The 19,362-nt window shown below is 58.2% G+C and overlaps 1 protein-coding gene across 2 annotated transcripts; it reads right to left on the reverse strand.

Moving 5' to 3' along the window:
- Nucleotides 1–11,463: 11,463 nt before the first annotated feature.
- On the reverse strand, nucleotides 11,464–19,362 carry Sppl2b (signal peptide peptidase like 2B). 2 transcript variants are annotated; one of them, XM_013022855.1, is made up of 14 exons: nucleotides 19,240–19,358; nucleotides 18,761–18,943; nucleotides 18,507–18,596; nucleotides 18,252–18,391; nucleotides 17,622–17,761; nucleotides 17,450–17,546; nucleotides 16,663–16,779; nucleotides 15,597–15,678; nucleotides 15,186–15,260; nucleotides 15,045–15,107; nucleotides 14,831–14,930; nucleotides 14,509–14,586; nucleotides 13,354–13,514; nucleotides 11,464–12,683 (listed from the first exon to the last, which is right to left on the reverse strand). In XM_013022855.1, exons 1-14 carry the CDS (start codon nucleotides 19,339–19,341, stop codon nucleotides 12,432–12,434), a joined length of 1,680 nt encoding a protein of 559 aa, XP_012878309.1. In that variant the 5' UTR covers nucleotides 19,342–19,358; the 3' UTR covers nucleotides 11,464–12,431. The 2 variants fall into 2 exon arrangements, with proteins under 2 accessions (XP_012878309.1, XP_012878310.1); XM_013022856.1 differs by having other exon boundaries at nucleotides 12,627–12,683; nucleotides 13,288–13,514; nucleotides 17,622–17,764; nucleotides 19,240–19,362.

Genomic DNA, 19,362 nt, shown 5'->3' on the forward strand with positions numbered 1-19,362 from the left:
GGCCCAGGGACACAGGACAGCGATCTAGAAGCCAGTGACAAAGGGACAAAAAATGAGCTCAGAGAGCTCATTCTCCCGAGCAAGGCTTGGACTCCATCCTCAGTGCTCTTTCTCCAAGGGCTGGAATGTCCAGACCTTCTACCCATCACCGTTAGAAAGAATATATGCTGAACACCAGTGCTCACACCTGTAATCCTAGCTACTCAGGAAGGTGAGATCTGAGGATCAAAGTTCAAAGCCAGCCTGGGCAGGAAAGTCTGTGAGACTCTTATTTCTAATGAACCAGCAAAAAGCCAGAGGTGGCGCTGTGGCTCAAGGGGTAGAAGCGGCAGCCTTGGATGAAAAAGCTTAGGGGCAGCACCCAGGTCCTGAGTTCAAGCACCAGCCGGGGACACGGACACACACACACACACACACACACACACACACACACACACAATTTCTCCCATATCCAAATGCTTCTGAGCATGCTGTGGTTCGCTAGTTCATGCTGGCAGTTCGATCCTGAGGCTCAGCCCAAGTGTCTCCAATCCACAGGGAGCCACATCCCCACCACCGAGGCAGAGCTGAGGGAAAAGGGGAGGGGGAACGTGAGGTGGGGAGCTGGGCGGTCCCAACACTGACCCCTTTATTCTCACAGGGGAGCTGGATCACCTTCTGAGGAGCCAGGGTAAATCTCTAAGAATCATTCAATGACAGATCTTCATGACAATAAGCCTGGAAGATTGGTTCTGTGCTGGGGAGCTGGAAATGGCCGCCGCCACATGGCGCAGGGCGCACACACTGGGGCATTCAGCCCTGGCCCCTGGGCTTGTAAGGAACCCTGTGTTCTCCAAATCGTTCTGTCATCGCCGCCCTCCCAAGCCCACAAAAGGGAGCTCTGCTGTGGTCGAGCAGAAAATAGAGAAGGATTATTCATCCGCTTCTCAGCATCTGAGAGTTGCCTGGGTGGGGCTTGTGCAGGGTGCCCAGACGCAAGGCCGACGCATAGCGATTCTCTGAGCTCTGGCCTTTCTTCTTTTAGTTTTATTCTTGAAATACGGTCTCATTCCCCCCCCCCCCAACTCCCACAGCCAGCCTAGACCACGATCCTCTTATTGACACTTCTTGGTATAGCTGCGATGACAGGTGTGTATCACCATGCCGGGTTATTTTTTCTTTTCTTTCTTTTTTGGTCAATCTTATGGGCTTGAACTCAGGGCCCAGGCGCTTGTCCCTGAGCTTTTCTGCTCAAGACTAGCCCTGTACCACTTTGAGCCACAGCTCCACTTTAGGTTTTCTTTAGGTTCATCGGTGATGAGATCCTCATGGACTTTTTTTTCCTCCAGCTGTCTACAAACCGCGATCCTCAGATCTTAGCCTCCTGAGTAGCTAGGAATGACAGGCGTGACCACCATTGTCTGGCTCTGGCTTTTTTTTCTGTTGAGATGGGGGTCATACCATTCTGTAAGTTGGTTAAGATCACAATTCAGCAGCTGAGGACCACACATCTTGGTTACCTAATGGTTTCCATAGTCAGCTCTACAGAACGATAACAAAGACTCGACAGGAGGAACTTCACAAACATGAAAGGTGTGGGCGCGTGGATTTCCTGGGCTGTGAATGTCCACAGTGATCGTTCATGGGCTGTAGCCGCCGATGCCCTGACTCTTAGCCAGCAAAGTATGGGTCTCAGGCTAAACCTAGCAGGAACATTTTTAATGTATGTACCGGTCCTGGGGATTGAGCTCCGTGCCTGAGCTCTGTTCCTTAGCTTTTTGGCTTCTTGTTCAAGGCTGGCATTCCATCATTTGGGCCACAACTCCACTTTTAGCTTTTTTTTGGCGATTAATTGGAGAAGAGAATCTCACAGACTTTCCTTCCCCGGGCTGGCTTTGAACCATGATCCTCAGATCTCAGCCTCCGGAGTAGCTAAGATTAAGAACCATTGGCCCCTGGCTTAGTGTGACACTTCTTTTGTATTTTTTGGGGTGTGTGTGTACAATCGTGCTCACCTTTCTACCTTTCTTTCTTTCTTTAATTCTTCCTTCCTTTCTTTCTTTCTTTCTTTCTTTCTTTCTTTCTTTCTTTCTTTCTTTCTTTCTTTCTTTCTCTTTCTTTCTTTCTTTCTTTCTCTCGTGGGGCTTGAACTCTGGGCCTGGGCACTGTCCCTCAGTTCTTCAGCTCAAGGTGAGCAGTCTACCACTTGAGCCACAGCGCCACTTCCGGTTTTCTGGTGGTTATTTGGAGATAAGAATCTCATGGACTTTCCTGTCCAGGTTGGCTTTGAAATGTGATCCTCAGCTCTCAGCTTCCTGAGTAGCTAGGATGACAGGCGTGAGCCACCGGGCGCCTGGCCTCCATGAAACTCTTATATCCATTAACCACCAAAAAGCCAGAAGTTGAGCTGGGGCTCAAAGGGCAGCTGAGGCCTCAGGACTGGCAGAATGACAAAACAAAGAAAAGGCATTGGTGGAGAAGGAGGAAGGGAGGGAGAGAGAAATAAGAGAGGCAGTAAGAAGAGGCAGGAGGTCACTGGGAAGCTAAAAAGCCACGAAGCCCACAGACACCCAGCGTGGGACACTCCTGGACCATTTCCATCTAGAAAGACCCAGAATGTGAGGTGCCAGGTGTGGTTATCTGTGACCAAGCAGGACAGGTGGGAAGGAGCCCAGAGACGCCATCCATCCACCTGAGGCGACCCTGCTCCCCAGGTCTCAGCCAGCTCCTGCCAGACACACACCCCTACCCCTGCCCCGGCTTGCCCTGGCCTGGCCTGGCATCGTATGCCAGCAGCTGGCAGGCCTGGTGGGGGGCAGGCAGAAATCAGCCTGGGATATTTTCCTTAGAACTAAGCCATGCTCAGAGAGAGCCAAAACCATTTATCTGCCTGGGTCTCTTTCTGGGTGCTTGCCTGGAAATGGCCTGAGTTTTCTTTTCTTTTCTTTTTGCTGGGGACCTGGGGCAGGCTGGATGTCAGCTCCAAAGGATAACCAATGTTTAAGTGTGAAGAACCTGGGGAAGGGGCCACAAGCCAAGGGATGCAGGGCCGCCACAAGAGAGGCAGGGCAGGGGGGACCTGGAGCCTCCCTGGGGCCTGGGAGGGAGCAGTCCTGCCCCAGCTGGGTTTTAGCTCATGGAAGGCCGTCCTGTCACAGCAGCAACAGGGAGCTGAGATATTCTGCACTTTATTGCTGCCTCCCCAGGCAGGTGGAAGGAATGCCCAGCAGGGCTGTCCTCACGCACCATGCCCGGGAAGGAACCTAACTCTGCAGGCCTCAGTTTCACCCAAAGACATGACTAGCTTGATCCTATAAGTTCTAATTTGTTATGGGACATAGGCTAGCAAAATCATTTCCCCATGCCTGGCATCTTGTGTCTAGAGGAAAGACTACTCCAATAGCTCCTCTTGCAGTGGAATGGCCAATCACAGAACCACACTCACTTTACTGACAGGCATGCCAAGTACAGGACATCCCTTCAGTCCTCACTAGAGATTCGTCCTCACTGAAGTCAGGTCTACCAATCACAGTACATGCTCCTCCCTCCCCATTAGGAATTGGTCTACTCTAGACATAGGCCTTCCAATCACTACACATTCTATCAGGGATCAATCCATACTGGACATAGGCCTGCCAGTCATATTACTCATTCATCCCTCAGCTTCAGTGATTGGTGCACATTGAACAAAGATCTATCTACCAATCACAGTACCCAGTCTTCCTTTTCCAGTAGGGATTGGTCAACTCTAGACATAGACCTGCTAATCACACTACCCTGTCCTCCCTCCCCATCAGTGATTGGTCCACACTAGACACAGGCCTGCCAATCACAACCACCAAAGGACCCATGGCTGAGTCCATTGATAGAAAATGGCTGCAACAGGCAAATCCACCCAGATAGGAAGTGGTCTTTGGGGGTGGGGTAACTGGAGGAGAAGTTGAGGAGAAGGACCATGGGGACTCACACCTGACAGTGTCAATGTGTGCTCAATTGGATGAGTTTTAAAAGTGATCAGGCAGCTGGGTGCCGGTGGCTCACGCCTGTCATCTCAGCAACTCAGGAGGTTGAGATCTGCGGATCACAGTTCAAAGCCAGCCCAGGCAGGAAAGTCTGAGAGATTCTCCAATGAACCACCAGAAAACCAGAAGTGGCGCTGTGGCTCAAGTGGTCGAACACTAGCCTTGGACACAAAGAGGCTCAGGGGCAGTGCCTAGGCCCTGAGTTCAAGCCCCACAACTGACAAAAAAAAAACATAAATAAATAAATAAAAATGATATACGCAGCTAGGTGTCAGTGGCTCATGCCTGTCAGCCCAGCTACTCAGGAAGCCGAGATCATGGTTCAAAGCCAGCCCAGGCAGGGAAGTGGAACGTCCATGAGACTCTCCCTCTCTCTCTCTGTAGTGAATATTATGGAATACTGACATAGTCTGCTATTGAACACTGACATGGTAGGTTACTGACTAAGAATCTGCTGAGTGTACGTGTGCTGTGAAACTAGGAAACATTGATCTGTACATGTAGGAGTTAGAACTATGAAGTGTAGCGATGACGACACACCCAGGGAGCCTACAGGACCGTCCCCAAGACAACCAGCCCACCAGATAACCAGGCTCAGACAGAAGCAAGGCAGCCCCGCCCTCATCGATAACTAGACAGGACCAGAAGTGAAGCGCGCACCAGGCCCGCCACTGATAAGCGGATATCGCCAGAAGTGCAGAGGCCCAGCCTAAAACACAGAAAAACCCAGGGCACGCAGAGCCGGAAGGCCTCCTGGAGCGAGGTGACTCCATGTCGGACCGACCTTCTCCCGGAGCACCTCAGCAAGGTGGCCGGGGCCCCCTCGGAGCAGCCCGGAGGAGGTGCTTGAACTCTGGGCCTGGGCGCCGTCCCCGGGCTCTTTTGCTCAAGGCTAGCCCTCTACCCCTTGAGTCACAGCACCATTTCCAGTTTTCCGGTGGCTAGTTGGAGATAAGAGTCTCTCAGACTTTCCTGCCCAGGCTGGCTTCGAACTGTGATCCTCAAATCTCAGCCTCCTGAATAGTTAGGATGACAGGTGTGAGCCACCAGCACCTGGCTTTATCTCCAATTAACTACCCAAAAAAAGTAGGAAGTGGAGCTGTGGCAGAGCTACAGTCTGGAGGAAAGATATGCTCAGGGACAGCACCCAGGTCCTGAGTTCAAGACCCAGGACTGGTATACACACACACACACACACACAGTATGCATTGGTTAAGTGAAAACTTGACAGTTTTTCCAAAGAACATATGGGCAGTGTGCTTATCAGCTTGACAAAAAGTTAACGAACCCCCTCCCGCCCTGCAGGTAGCCATTTGCCTGGGTGATACCCGGGGATGAAAAAAATAAATAAAAGCTGAAAGTTGAATTCATCGTGGGTTGATTCCCAGTTACAGTAACACATTCCCAGGACAGCCATATTTATAAAATGAAATCAAATCCCGACTAAAATGCGAAGTCCATTTAGGATTAAAGAGAGAGAGAGGGAAAAAATAGTGAAAGCCAATTACTTAGTAATGAGAAGATCAAAGTCCCAGTCCCGCTTTGAGATGATCCCTTTGTCTGTGGGATTTGGATGGACACAACCCCATCTTAGATAAGCTGGTGTTTTGCTTAAGAAGAGAGGCACTTAAGAGCGAAGGTTCTGGAAGATCTTTCTTGCTGATAATCTCTGACTACAAAATATCTTCTAGGATTTGTTTTATTCTTACTGTCTTGCCAAGAGCTGGGGGAGGGAGGGAATGAAATCAGGAGTTGTGTAGGTGGAGGGAGGTAGAGGGAATTAAGAGCTAGGAGATGACCAGAAAACAAGAGTCCCAGGCTGACCTTGAGCTGGGAGAAGGTCTTTGACTGAGGAATGAGGGAGGGCCTTATCCCATGGACAAGAAGGATGGATGAGGGAGCGATGGGCCAGAGACTCACTGGCCATGTTAAAATTTCCAGAAGGCCAGATACCAGTGGTGCACGGCTGTCATCCCAGCTACTCAGGAGGCCAAGATCTGAGGATCATAGTTCAAGGCCAGCCAGGGCAGGAAAGTCCAGGAGATTCTGATTGCCAATAAAGCATCAAAAAGCCGGAAGTGAAGCTGTTCCTCAAATGGTAGAGTGCCAGCCTTTAGTGAAAAGGCTGAGGGACAGCACCCAGGCCTTGTGTTCATACTCCAGTATTGGCACTGATTTAACAAGAAAAAAAAGCTTCTAGAAGAGACTGAGAACAATCTGAATTGTATACAGAAAGGCACAGGGAAGAAAGAAAGAAGCCAATGTAAGAGCTCACAGAGCTACGTCTCAAAGGATCAGAACAGAAGTCCCTAAGCCTGTGGTTCACATGTTCCAGTGTCTCAGCACCTCCCTGATAGGGGGATTGAGCTGGAAACCTGGGGTGTCCTTCCAGCCAGCAGTAAGGGGAGAGTTAACACTGGGCAGTTCACTCCTATCTAAGGTGGCCAGGCAACCCTCAAACTGACCTAGGACCATCCTGGTTTTTAAAATCTGAAAACTGGGCCATCTGGTCAACCTCTGCTTCATCTGTCCATCATGAAGTATAGGGTGGGACTTAGGAGTTCCCTAGCAATACCAGAGGATTTGTATAGAGTCAAGATGGTGAACCAGACAAAGACAATGTCCACTTCCAGCCTCTGCTCTTGCCAGGGAAATCTCAGTGACCAGCCAACATGTCCTTAACGCCACCTCAACACTTGGCAGTGTCAGCCCAGAAGAGTGAGCCTCAGGCCCAGGGTTCCAGGGAGGGCAATGGAGCCAAGAAAGAGGGAGAGGCAGAGCAGGCGCCAGCCTGGAGACAGAATCAAAGGGAGTACCTCAGTCACTAAGATATATGATACTGCCGGGCACCGTAGTGCATGCCTGTAATACCAGGACTTAGGAAGCAGAGATAAGATTTCAACTTCCTGGTCTGTCTCTTATTTATACTTCCCATATACTTTCACCACCATGCCCAGTGTTTTCTTGTTCATTTTTTAGAAACTTCCATCCTGTTCATTTTCCCTTCCTTGGGTCCCACAACAGCCAAAGTTTGTCCATGGGGCAGGCACCACATCTCTCGTAAGGGAACTGTTTCTCTCTTTCTCTCTCTCTCTCTCCCTCCTGTCTCCCACCCCCCCTCAACTTCATGAGATAAATCACTCAGCAAGCCTAAAGGAAATTTAATAAGCATGCTCTTTCTTTTCTTTTTTCCCCTTTGCTTTTGTCTGTAGACTTTTTGTTAGGTTTGCATGGGAAGATGTTTGTGGAGAAATCACTTACAGCAACACTGTCTTATTTTTTTTCCCAGGCTTAGAAATTGCTAGGAGGAAAACAGGAATCAGAGGCTGTGTGGGGAAGGGGGGGGAAATCAATGATTGACCAGTGCATACCGAGGAAAACTCAGAAATGAAAAAAAAAAAACAAAAAAACAAAAACAAACCCACCCTAATTTCCAATTGTTCACAACTTGTAGACTTTACAACTGCTGTAGCTCCTCATAGCAACTTGGGGGGGGCAGGTGTCTGGATTTCAAACATGGGGTGGGATTCTGGGGGAGGCGGTGGCTTGCAAACTTTTTGTTTAAGCTGGCCTCAAACTATGATCCTCCAGATCTCTGCCTCTGAAGTAGTTAGGATCACAGTCTTGAACCTTGTGTGTGTGTGTGTGTTGGTTCTACACACAGAGACACACAGACACACAGGGTCACCAGTGCAGTCACACACAGCTGTGCACACCACCTCACATGACCCCACAATCACACATGGCCACACACACGCACGAACACACAGCCCAGCCCAGGCTGCCGGCAGCTGGCAGCATGGCGGGGGGAAGAGGGGGGAACAGGTCCGCAGCCCCGGAGCTCTGTCCAGCTCCCACAGAAGTGACAACTGTCTGTCACGGTACACATGACAGCCCAGCCTGGGTCTCCTCCCCTCCTGTCCTTGAGATCCCACAAAGGACAGCTGGCGTCGGGGACACAGAAAGGAGACGCGGGAGCACACTGGGTCTCCAACCCACACTGTCCTTTACGGGATCCACTGTCCCTCTGTAAAATGGGCGGGGGGAGCTGGGGATTGGTGGCTCACACCTGTCATCCTGGCTACTCAGGAGCTGAGATCAGAGGATCACAGTTCAAAGCCAGCCTGGGCAGGCAAGTCTATGTGATTCTTAACTAATGAACCAGCAAAAAGCCAGAAGTGCAGCTATGGCTTAAGTGAGAGAGTACTAGCTTTGAACAAAACATCTCAGAGACAGTGCCAGGCCCTGAGTTCAAGCCCCAGGACAGGAAGGTATGCATGCGTGAATGAGTGCATGCATGAACGTGTGCACGTGCGCGCGCACACACACACACACGCACACACACACACACCCTGGAACAAAGGTACAGCAGTGTAGATAATCCCCAATCAGACCCAGGGCCAGCACCCTGACCCCACCCTTCACCCCCCACCCTTCACCCAACACTATTAACTGAGCCCACGGGACCCCTTCTCCAGGCAGAGGCCCCCCCATCCAACTCCCCCCCAGTGTCAGGCCCTCTAACCACAGCCTCCCCAAACCCTTCGTTTTGATTTTGCTGTTGTTCTTTGAGACAGGCTCTCACTGAGTAGCTCAGGCTGGCCTGAAACTTGCGGGGGGGGGGGGTCCCCCTGCCTCCACCTCCCCAGGGCTGGGGCTGCGGGTGTGCCTTCCACGCTCGGCCCCCCCCCGTCTCTGTGCTGGCCCGCAGTCCTGTCAGGCACTGCCCACGGGGTTGCCTGGTGTTTGGGGGCCTAGGACAGGAAATTGGGGGAGCCCTCTGGTTTTGGTTCTCAGTCCCAGCGTAGTGTCTGGCTGGACGTGGTGAGGAGGCCTTTGGGAGGAGGAGGGGGTCTCTGCTCCCCTTAGCCAGGTCTACACCCCTGCTCCCAGGGTCTATACACCAGAGATTCCCAGCCCTGTGGCGGCTGTCCAGCGGGACCCCATGTACACACCCTGACCCCGCCCACCTGCCTCCCTTAGTCCACACAGCCCTGGAGGGGCGACCCTGACTCACCTGCCTGCACTGCCTCCAGGCCCCCAAACCCTGGTCTGGGCGTCACCTTCCAGAGCCAGAGTAGGAGCCAGAGTCGGGCTGATGACCGGAGGGGTGGATCGAGGGGCAGGGCCGGCCCTGGGCGGGGCCCTGTCCCCCAGCCCCTTCCCCCAGCATCAGGACCCGCCCTCCACCTCCGCTCTCCGGCTCTCCGCCGTGAAGGACCGTGAAGGACTGCGGCACCCGGCGCCTGCAGGACGGGGCTGCGGCCATCCTGGAACCCAGCAGGCAGGATCCACCCCCAGGGCAGGGCCCAGGGGGGCACAGGACCATTGTGGCCCTGGTGGGGGAAGGTGTGGCTCCCTGATCTGTCAAGCTTCGACAGCAGAGGAATCTACCCAAGCAGAGGCACCTTCAAACTCTAAGAATCAGGGGACAGAGCTGGGTAAGGGGTGTGTGGAAGTGATTCATTAACTAGCAGGCTCATGCCTGCAGAAGGCTGAGATCTAAAGATCTCGGTTCTGTGTGGGCTGGTGGGAGTGGCCTGAGTTTGGCTCCTCCCAGCGCTGCCCTTCATCCACCCCGCTGCTGGGCCGTGTGCAGATCCCAGGAGGTGTTTCAGCCTGCTCAGTGGGGACAAGTGTGGGAGACTGCCACTGTGGGGCCGCCCTCCTTCCACAGCACCCCTAACCCACCAGGCCCCAGACACCAAGTCTGATGCTCCCACTTCCCAGACCTCCGCATGGGTCCTTGAGGTTCATCTGGCAGCGCCTCCTCCCCGTAGCTTTCCTTCACCCCCTTCCCTTCCAGAACAGAGCTAGGGCCTCTCCAAGCTCACCAGACAGAGCTGCCTGCAACATCAGTTCTGGGACAGCCTTGCCTAGGGGAGGATCTAGGATATAGCAGGCTCTCTATGAAGCCTGGGTGGATGGATGGATGAACAGATGGGTGGATGGGTGAATGAGTGGATGGATGGATGGATGTGTGGATGGATGGATGGATGGATGGATGGGCGGATTGATGGGTGGGTGAGTGGATGGATGGGTTGGTGATGATGGTGATGATGGATGGTTGGATGGATGGATGAATGGTTGGGTGAGTGGAGGGATGGATGAATGGACAGATGGATGGGTGGGTGGGTAGGTGGGTGGGTGGATGGATGGATGGATAAATGGTTGGATGGGTAGGTGGGTGAAGAGTTGGATGGTAGGTGGGTGGATGAATAGTTGGATGGATAGATGGGTGGATGGATGGATAGGTGGGTGGGTAAGTGGATGGATGGTTGGATGGGTAGGTGGGTGGGTGGATGGATGGATGAATGGTTGGATGGGTGGGTGGATAGATGGATGGTTGGATGGATGGATGAATGTTTGGATGGGTAGGTGGGTAGATGGATGGATGAATGGTTACGTGGGTGAATAGATGGATGAATAGTTGGATGGATGGGTGGATGGATGAATGGTTGGATGGATGGGTGGATGGATGGATGAATGGTTGGATGGATGGGTGGATGGATGGATGAATGTTTGGATGGGTAGGTGGGTGGATGGATGGATGGGTGGGTGAGTGAATAGATGGACACATGGGTGGCTGGATGAATCAATGGCTGGCTGGTGACTGGAAAATGGAAGTTGGTGGGTGGTCGTAAGCTCTGGTTGGCTTACTGAACAAAACCAACCCATGGTTACCATATGATTCGCCTTGTACCTTAAACTTCAAGACAGAGAAATGCCTTGCGTGTGCATTTTTGCTGCTGTCTCTTCCCCCTCTGGCCCTGCCATCCTCGGCGCAGGCTGGGGCACCGCTAGCTGGGCTGCAGGCTCCCCAGGTGGGCTGGGCTGAGCACCTGCCTCACTGGCCTGGCCAGTCCATGTCTGCGCACCACTGATAAGAGCAGCCTGCGGTGGGCGGCGCGGCCCTTGCAGCGTCTCAGCGCTGTCCTGGCTGATGCCACCTCCCAGGGGACACGGGGACAGGAGTGCCCCCCCCAGGGCACAGGCCAGCTTGTGGGAGCCTGGTCTCCACGTGGGCTTCTGACTGCTGTGTGGCTTGCCGGCCACTGCAGGACAGGGGCCAGTAGAGGCACACACACAGGGCGCGGCTGGGGGAAGCCAGCTGAGCAGCCATTGACACCCACCAGCTGCTCTCCTACAGCGTGGACAACACAAGGCCCACCGGAAGCGCGCACGTGGGTTCCTGTGTGCCGAGTAAGCGGCTTCTCCCCCTGGCTCCGCAGTGCTGAGGACCCCAAAGCCTCAGCTTCAGGCTGGGTGGACCCCCTGGGGGAAGGGGAGAGCCCACACATCCCACCCTTGGACATAAAGCAGGGTTTGGGTGGCTGGAGGCGTGGCTCCGCTGGTTGAGCATCAGCCAGCCAATGGGAGTGCTCCCGGCGCTTGGCGGAATCTGGCAGCAAGCAGAGGCTGCCCCCCCTCCCCCCCCGCGGCCCCCAAGGTGAGGCGGCTGTAGGTATCAAAAGCTGTTTAATCGTAGATGTGAAGGGAGCAAGGTGACACATACAAAGTCATAGCTGCCGCCAGGGACCCCCAGACCATGCTCGCCCCCCCAATCTCAGGTCAAATGAGCTGAGGCGGGTCCTGTGGCGGGAGCGGGGGTGGCTGGGCGGGAAGGTCCAGGCGGGTCAGTTTCAGGGCTACTGGCTTCTGGAGGGGGCGCAGCTCACCCCACGTCCCCCGCGGGGAGCTGAGCGCATCGCCAGGTGGCCGTGTGCCCGCGGTGGCTGCTGCACCCGGCCTCCGCTTTCCCCCGGTGGAGGCAGTGAGCTGGACGGGAGGCCAGGGCCAGGCTCGGCCGCTCCAGGGCCGGCGGGCCGCGGGCACCTGCTGCAGGACCAAGGACCCCATCCGTGAGGTAGAGGGCGGATGGTCAGCTCTGGAACATTCCACCTCGCTCCAGATGCTGCCTGCCGTGGCTGGAGGAGCCCCGCCCGTGCCACAGGGCGTCTCGGGGCGAAGGGGTTACCGCGCAGGTGTGGGCGGGTGTCCGGGCGTCCCCACCCCAGCGGTCACCTGCCGGCTGAGGCGTGGGGGGGGGACCTCCCAGATGTCTCCAGCCACGTCCCCCAGGGAACCGCACGGCAGCCAGCGGCTTCTGCATTTCCTTTCGGCCAAGCGCAGGCCCACGGAGGGAAACCCCTGGGAAGCGTTGGGGTGCAGCACCAAGTGTGGGGGCCTCACTGCACAGACCCTGGGCAGAGTGGGCGGCGGAGCCTCCCGAGGCCAGGAAGACTGCAGAGCGGGGGGGGGGGGGGGGTCGGCTGTGTGGCCAAGCACAGAGCAGGCTGGGGCCAAGGCGCAGCTGCAGGAGGGCCCCCCTCCCCCCAAGGACGGAGCACCAAGTCGGGAATGCATCCCAAGTCAAGTCGTGTCAGTGGGGCTTGGATGGCTGCTTGGGGCCCAGGCCCTAGGATCTCTCTAGGCTGAAGTCCCGGGCAGGGCCTGCTCCTGGCTGCCAGGTCCTAGGCCGCTGCCAGCTGGGCTCGATGGTTCTGGGGCAGGAGCTTCGGCCCCCGTCTCCTGGGGCGCGGGCGTGGTGCCGGCCGGGTCCGGGGACTGCGTGGCGGGCAGGGGGGCCTTGGGCAGCTCTTGGCCTGTGGGGAGAGGCTCCGAGTCCTTTGGAGGCTGCAGCGTGGTGGCGGGCGCCCACGGGGGCTGAGGTAGGTCCTTCTGCAGGAAGACAGGCCCTCCGTGAGGCGGGCCAAGGGACGGGCAGCCTCGCCATGGACCCCGCAGGCACGTGGGAGGGGGGCCCTCCCCCAAGGGTCAGGATCCAGTTCAGGAGTACCGGGCCCCGGGAGCATGGGGCCACAGGGCACAGCACGTGGAGCTGCAGAAGGGAAACTCGGGCCTTGTGAGTTGGCAGCAAGAGCACCCTGAAAAGCCCCTTTGTGGGGAGCTGCCAACTGCACTGCCTCTACCGAGCTCCTTGAGGAACCCTTCAGCTGTCCAAGTCAACTGCCCAAGGCAGAGGCAGCAGCCGAAGCCAAGGACCAGCATGGGGTCTCCAGCCCCGCTCCACCCTGTCACCCCAACGGGCCTGGGTCTGAATGTGTGCAGGAATATGGCGCTCCCCAGTGGCCAGCACGCCACCCCTGCATCCTGGGGTCCCCGGGAAAAGGAGGCTCACTGTTCTGGGGGCAAAACCTGTGCCTCAGGCAAGGCGTGCCCGGCCTGGGCAGGGGTCACCGCCGGCTGTCCCCCTGCGGCCGCCAGCAGAATCATGCGACACCCAGGGAACGGCCCTGCGGCAGCAGGGTCCAGGGGGTCTTACTCAACTTGCGCCCAGTCAGGCCGCATGGGCCTCTATCGCAGGCAGTCAGAGCAAACTGGTATTCACCGCAAAGCCGCTGCCGGTCCAGAACATGGCCAGCTCCCGGCGCCACAGCGCCACGGCGCAGCTGGTGAACAGCGTGCAGGGCACCAGGTAGAGGAGGGCGGGCTGGCCGCGCTGCATGAGCACCAGCGCCAGGAACGTCACCAGGAGGCCTATGCCGTAGGCTGTGGGCAGAGAGGAGGTCAGCCTGCTGGGCAGTGCCCGGGACCTAGGCTGGCAGGCTGCCCGCTGGGGGTGAGCACCAAGTGGAGGGAGCCAGTGGGGGAGGGTGAGGGGCAGTTGGTTCGAGGGGGCTGCACCCCAGCCCTGATCACAAGTGCTTCAACTCAGCCTGCCTTAAAAACACATAGCGCCAGCTGGGCACTGGTGGCTCACGCCTGTCATCCTAGCTACTCAGGAGGCTGAGATCTGAGGATTGTGGTTCAAAGCCAGCCTGGGCAGGAAAGACTGTGAAACTTTTATCTCCAATAAACCACCAGAAAACCGGAAGTGACACTGTGGCTCAAGTGGTAGAACAGAGGGACAGCACCCAGGCCCAGAGTCCAAGCCCCACAACCGACAAAAAAAGCAAGCCAGGCACCAGTGGCTCACACCTGTCATCCTAGCTACTCAGGAGGCTGAGATCTGAGGATCACAGTTCAAAGCCAGCCTGTCAGCCAATTCTGTGAGACTCTAATAAACGTCTATCTCCAGTAAACTACTTAGAAAAGGCCAGAAGTGGCACTGTGGCTCGGTAGCATGCTAGCCTTGATCACAGAGAGGCTCAGGGACAGTGTCTAGGCCTTGAGTTAGAGTCTCAGGACCAGAAAAACATAAAGAAATGGGGCTGGGAATGTGGTCAGTGGTAGAGTGCTTGCCTAGTATGTATGAAGCTCTGGGTTCAATTCCTCAGTCCCACATACACAGAAAAAGCTGGAAATGGCACTGTGGCTCAAGTGGAAGAGTGCTAGCCTTGAGCAAAGGAAGCTCAGAGACAGAGCCCAGGCCCGAGTTCAAGCTCTAGGACAGAAAGGAAGAAAGGAAGGAAGAAAAAAGAGGGGGGGGAGGGGAGGGGAGAACCATCACCAGGGGAGCCGGGTGGACGTGAGGGCCCTGTACCCCAAGCCCAGCTCTGCAGCCAGCGCTTGGGGTGGCTTAGAATGTGCATGTGGCACCTACCGATGGTGCAGGCCACGAAGTAGACCCGGGAGGACTGCACCTGGATGTCGAACCTGTGGCAGTAGGCCACCAGCAGGCCTAGGGAGAGGGAACGGGTCACACTCACATGGGCGGCCATCTCCAGACCAGCACCTTGCCCTCCGAGCACCTGCCCGCACAACACGGCCAGGAGACAGGGAGACGGCAGCTCCCATCAGGCCGCCTGGCCCCAGGAACATTCCAGTCCCCAACTGTGGCCTACCCACCACTCCCGGACATGGAGCTGGCTACTCCCTGCCCCTGGCACAGGCTTGGCAGCTGCCACAGCCCTGCTGCCTGCTACCTGGTACCAAGATGTCTCCGAAGCCCAGGAGGGAGAAGGGCCGGTCGCACAGGGCCAGCGGCGAGGCGTTCAGCCGGGGCACCTTCAGCACCATGGGCAGCTACAGAGAAGGCGTGTCAGGCCCCATCTCAGGCCCACACGGGAGTCCCCCACCCAGGGCTGCAGGTCAGGACCTGGGCTGTGGCACGGAGGCCCACGAGGTCAGGTGACATACCTTCTCGTGGGTGGCTGAGTCCGAGGGCCCGGTGGCCACCTCCACCATGATGCTATTTCCACTCTGCACAAAATAGGGCTGTGTGAGAGTGGGGTGTGGGCGTGCGAGGGGGGTGTAGGGAGGGGGAGTGACGGACCCCACCTTGGTGAGGAAGGGTGTGATGAAGACAAAGAAGACATCGTAGATGAAGAGCACCAGCAGCAGCAGTGTGCAGGCCTGCGAGGGACGGTACGGGGTCGGAGGGTGGCATTGGCAGGGGCGACGCTGCCCCAACCCAGAACCCCAGGGTCTGGGGCCCACCCTGGACACAGCCCTACTGGGTGCAAGGGACCTTTAACTCAAAGTTGCTATCTCCCGTGTCTACTCAGTACCTCCTGGCAAAGTTCCCCATGGGGAACGGGGAGCAAGGGAGAACCAAGACGGGCTAGCCCACTGCTGGGACTAAGCTCTGCTGCTGAGACTCGGGGCGGGGCCCTGCACACCTGTCCAGCGACCCCTGCAGCCACCTGACTGGGCACGTAGCTGGCAGGGTGCCCGTCAGCCTCTTCTCACCTTGAATGTGGGGAGGCGGATGGTCTTCAGCATGTAGAGGCAGAAAGCGATGCCCAGCGCATCCTGCAGGACCCAGGCCCACCTGGAAGGCAAGGGGTCCGCCACGAGCTGCAAGCAGTTGCAAGACTGGAGCCCAAGGACCCAGCCGCTTGCAGAGGCTGGAGACACCGCGCGGGCAGCCCCTGATGAGGGCTGCGTGGGTGTCACTGCACTGCTCCCCCAAATGCACCTCGTCCCCATGCAGAATCTCCAGGTTCCCAGGAGACTGGGACAGGCCCCAGGGAGCCAGGAGCTGAGGAAGGGCCTCTGTCTCCAGCCCTTGCTTTGGCCCACGTCACGGGCAGGGCTGGCCACTTCCCACCCATGTCTGGGACAGAAACATCTCCCCTTACTGGAGATCAGGAATGGTTGCGGTGCGTGACTGAAGGATGCCCAGCTCAGCTCACACATCACAGTTTCCTTGCGTACAAAAGGCAAAGTGTTTCCACTTTTCCTTCTGCTTGGAATGTCTGTGGCGGCTCCAGGCAACTCCAAAGCCAAGAGGGCCTGGCTGCCCGTGGGGCCGGGGCCGTACCAGCCAAGGAAGTAACAGCCAGGGCTGAGTGTGGACGGGCTGGCTGTCCCCAGGGCCACTGTGCCAGGCGCCCTGCCGGGAGTGGGGGGAGGCTGGGTGGTTGTGAGGCGCCCACGCACAGCTCCCATGGGAAGTACACGTGCAGGAAGCAGCCCCACCCTGCCACCACAGGGCTGGCCATGCGGGACCCTGAGCCTTGAGGGAGGGCACACTCCGAACCACAGGGCCACATGGGGAGGCGAGAGAAGAGACGGTTGGCTCTGTCCTGCCCAGGAGTCCCATGGAGGCCAGGCTGGCGGGCAGGGTACCTGAGGCTGGCTGGTACCCGCCATCCCCATCCAGATTCCAATCGGGGCTCCTGGGCCCCCATCCAGGCCCAGGTGAAATTGGACCCAGGTTCAAGGGGCAGTGCGCAGCTGGGCGTGTGGTAAGAGGAGCCGGCAGGGCGGGAGCACCTGAGGACAGGGGGCGGAGGGAGGACGGGGAACTTACTGGTCTTCATTGCGGAAGACGCCCCATACCATGCTCACGGCCACGCAGAAGAGCGCCAGCAGCAGCATGCGGACCTGGGGGCGCTTGTGGAAGTAGGGCAGGCTGTTGTCCGGGACCCTGCGAGTGGGGGAACCTGTCAGCATCAAGCACCCCACTGCCCCGCACCCCGCCAGATCAGGGGCCCCTCCCCACTCCACTCCATAGCTCCTGCCCCAGGGGTCTGTGGGGAGCCCCCCGCCACCAAGAGTCCCCCTCCCTCTGGGTGCCTGTGCCTCCCGGGCTGGGGTGAGCAGCTCAGCCCAAAGCCTCCTAGCAGGCTCCTCTCCGGCTGCCAGCTCACTCACAGTGCAAGTCAACCCTGCCCGGTGCCCCGCCAGCTCCATGCACCTCCACGCCAGGCCGGCGCTGGTCTGAGGAGCCTTTCAGGGCACCTGGCTGCTTTTCTGGACGCCCGGGGCAGGACTGGCTACCCCAGTGGTGTCCTGAGCCCTGGCAGCCAAGGGTACCTGAGGCTAGGTGCCTGGCATGGACCCTGGCTCCCCGCGCCTAGCCGTGGCAGGGCTCTGCTTACATGCTTCATTAGACAGGTGGGGAGAGAGAGAGAGCAGCTGGGCATGTGGGAGGGAGATCTAGAACCTTCTACCCCCGTCCTGCTCCCTGGCCTGGGAACCCCGGGGCTTGCTGGGCATTAGCGTCTGCTGTATGCACTGAACTGCCGGGGCAGGCTGGGGCTGCAGGAGACGCGGGGGGCAGCGAGCAGCGCCCTCCAAGCCCGGCTGGCACTCACCTGCACTTGCCAAAGGGCAGCCTGCTTACACAGGGCGCCAGGCAACTGTAGAGGCCGGTGGAGGAAGCCAGGCAGAAGATGGCGATGATCACGTAGACTGTGGGGGACAGAGCGGGAGGTGAGGGGAGGCGGGCGGGCGCAGCCCCCCCCCGCCCCCGGGGGCAGGGCGCACCCAGGTGGTCGTAGAAGTAGTAGAGCAGCACGAGCATGAGGCAGCACATGACCACGAACACGCAGATCATGACGGGCGTCACGTCCACCGCCTCGTCCTCCTGCTTCTCTGGCCCGTCGTCGCGCTTGTGCTTCATGTACCTTCTTGGAAGATACCTCGGGGTCACATGACCCCCAGACCCCCAGCTGGACCCCAGAATGGGAGCCAGAGCAGGGCTGGCCTGTATCCCGGGCTGCTAGGCAGCGCCGGGGTGCTGTACACGAGTGGGGACTAACGCCACGAGCAGACCAGGGGCAGCTCTGGGGACAACACGGGAGACTGGGAGCCACCTGCTGCTAACACCACTGATCCCACCCATCCAGGAAGCCCACATCCCCAGGGGAGTCACCCCACCCCAAGACTCAGGACAAGCCAGCAGGGGGGCGGGAGGACAGCAGGGCCCGGCCGGACCCCTCCCAGAAGGCCAGCTCCCACGGGACCTCCACAGCACCCACCCCAAGTCCTCAGCAGACAGCTCCTCTGAGGGACACAGAGGCTAATGTTCCAGAAGGTGCTCTGAGCAGTGCCCGCCTCTCCTCTGGGCAGCCATGCCCAGAGCCCTTCCGCCCCCTCCCACGCGGTGACACTTACTTCTTGACGTCTCCGCTCCCGGCCCAGTAGCCCCCGACAGCGACGGTGGCCACGGCCATGATGAAGATGATGACCATGTTGTAGTCCAGCACCGGCTCGCTGGGCGCGTACAGCGCCACCCGCACCGCGTGGCCAAAGCGCTGCCTCGGGGAACACACCGGAACTGAGCGGGGGCCCCGCCTCTGCCCCTGCCCGCGCCCACCCGCCCCTCCAGACCCACTGGGCAGCTGGGGCGGAGGGGTGGGGGGAGCCTACCCTGAAGATGGCCAGCATGTCCCGGTAGCTGAGCAGGCCCACAGGGATGCCGATCTCCTCGTACTGCGTCTTGTTGCCTCCGGGGGGGACCTGGGCAGAGAGGATGGAGGCCACGAGGTCACCGCACACCTCAGCCACAGTGACCCCACCTCCCGGTCCAGAAGTCCCCTCCAACCGCATCCCCCCCCCTCCTGCAGAAGTGAGGCCGAGGCTGCGCAGTCCTGGATGCAGCCCGTGCAGGGCCCGGGCCGTACCAGCTTCTCCTTGCTGACGACGAGCAGCCCGCGGGCGCCGCTGCCCTGCGCCAGCCGCACTTTCTCGTAGAAGGTGCAGTTCCCTCGGGTCACCAGGGGGATCTGGTTGCTAAAGCCACTGGCTGGGAGGTCACTGGGGGAGCAGAGCAGGGACGCCGTCCAGTCCCGCAGCTGCAGGAGAGACTGAGGGAGGGAGCTGTGAGGGCAGCTGCTGTGCCCCTGGGTGGCTGGGGGAGGGGGGGGCACGGGTAGACCAACCTCACACAGCCTTGCACCCACAGCTGCTACAGCCACATGCCCCGAAGGGCTGTCTGCAACACAGCTCTCACAGCTGTGGTTGACGGCCATGGAAACAGAGAAGCCCCATCCCACCCACCGAAGCCTTGCCATGTGGGCAGCTCCTATTGGAGCCCCCAGATGGGCGGAGCGAGGCGCTGGGCGGAGTGCGCCCGCAGCCCGCGGCTGGGCATGGTACTCACGGCCTTGCCCAGGTCCTGCGGCAGGTGTGCCCACTGCGGGTTGTACAGAATGCAGTAGTCCTTGCCTTTGGGGCCGCTGCCCTCCGAGACCACGTGGACCATGCCATACTCGCAGGCCACCTG

Source organism: Dipodomys ordii, unplaced genomic scaffold, assembly GCF_000151885.1.
Source record: "Dipodomys ordii isolate 6190 unplaced genomic scaffold, Dord_2.0 Scaffold64, whole genome shotgun sequence".
NCBI lineage: Eukaryota > Metazoa > Chordata > Mammalia > Rodentia > Heteromyidae > Dipodomys > Dipodomys ordii.

What these genes read in the sequence shown, in the direction of transcription:
- Sppl2b (XM_013022855.1), bottom strand. Translation starts at nt 19,341, where the DNA reads ATGGTCCACGTGGTCTCGGAGGGCAGCGGCCCCAAAGGCAAGGACTAC. An exon ending in CTACTTCTACGACCACCTGG is followed by an intron (nt 17,547 to 17,621) that starts GTGCGCCCTGCC and finishes TGTCCCCCACAG; the next exon opens with TCTACGTGATCATCGCCATC. An exon ending in CTGCCCTTTGGCAAGTGCAG is followed by an intron (nt 16,780 to 17,449) that starts GTGAGTGCCAGC and finishes CCCCACTCGCAG; the next exon opens with GGTCCCGGACAACAGCCTGC.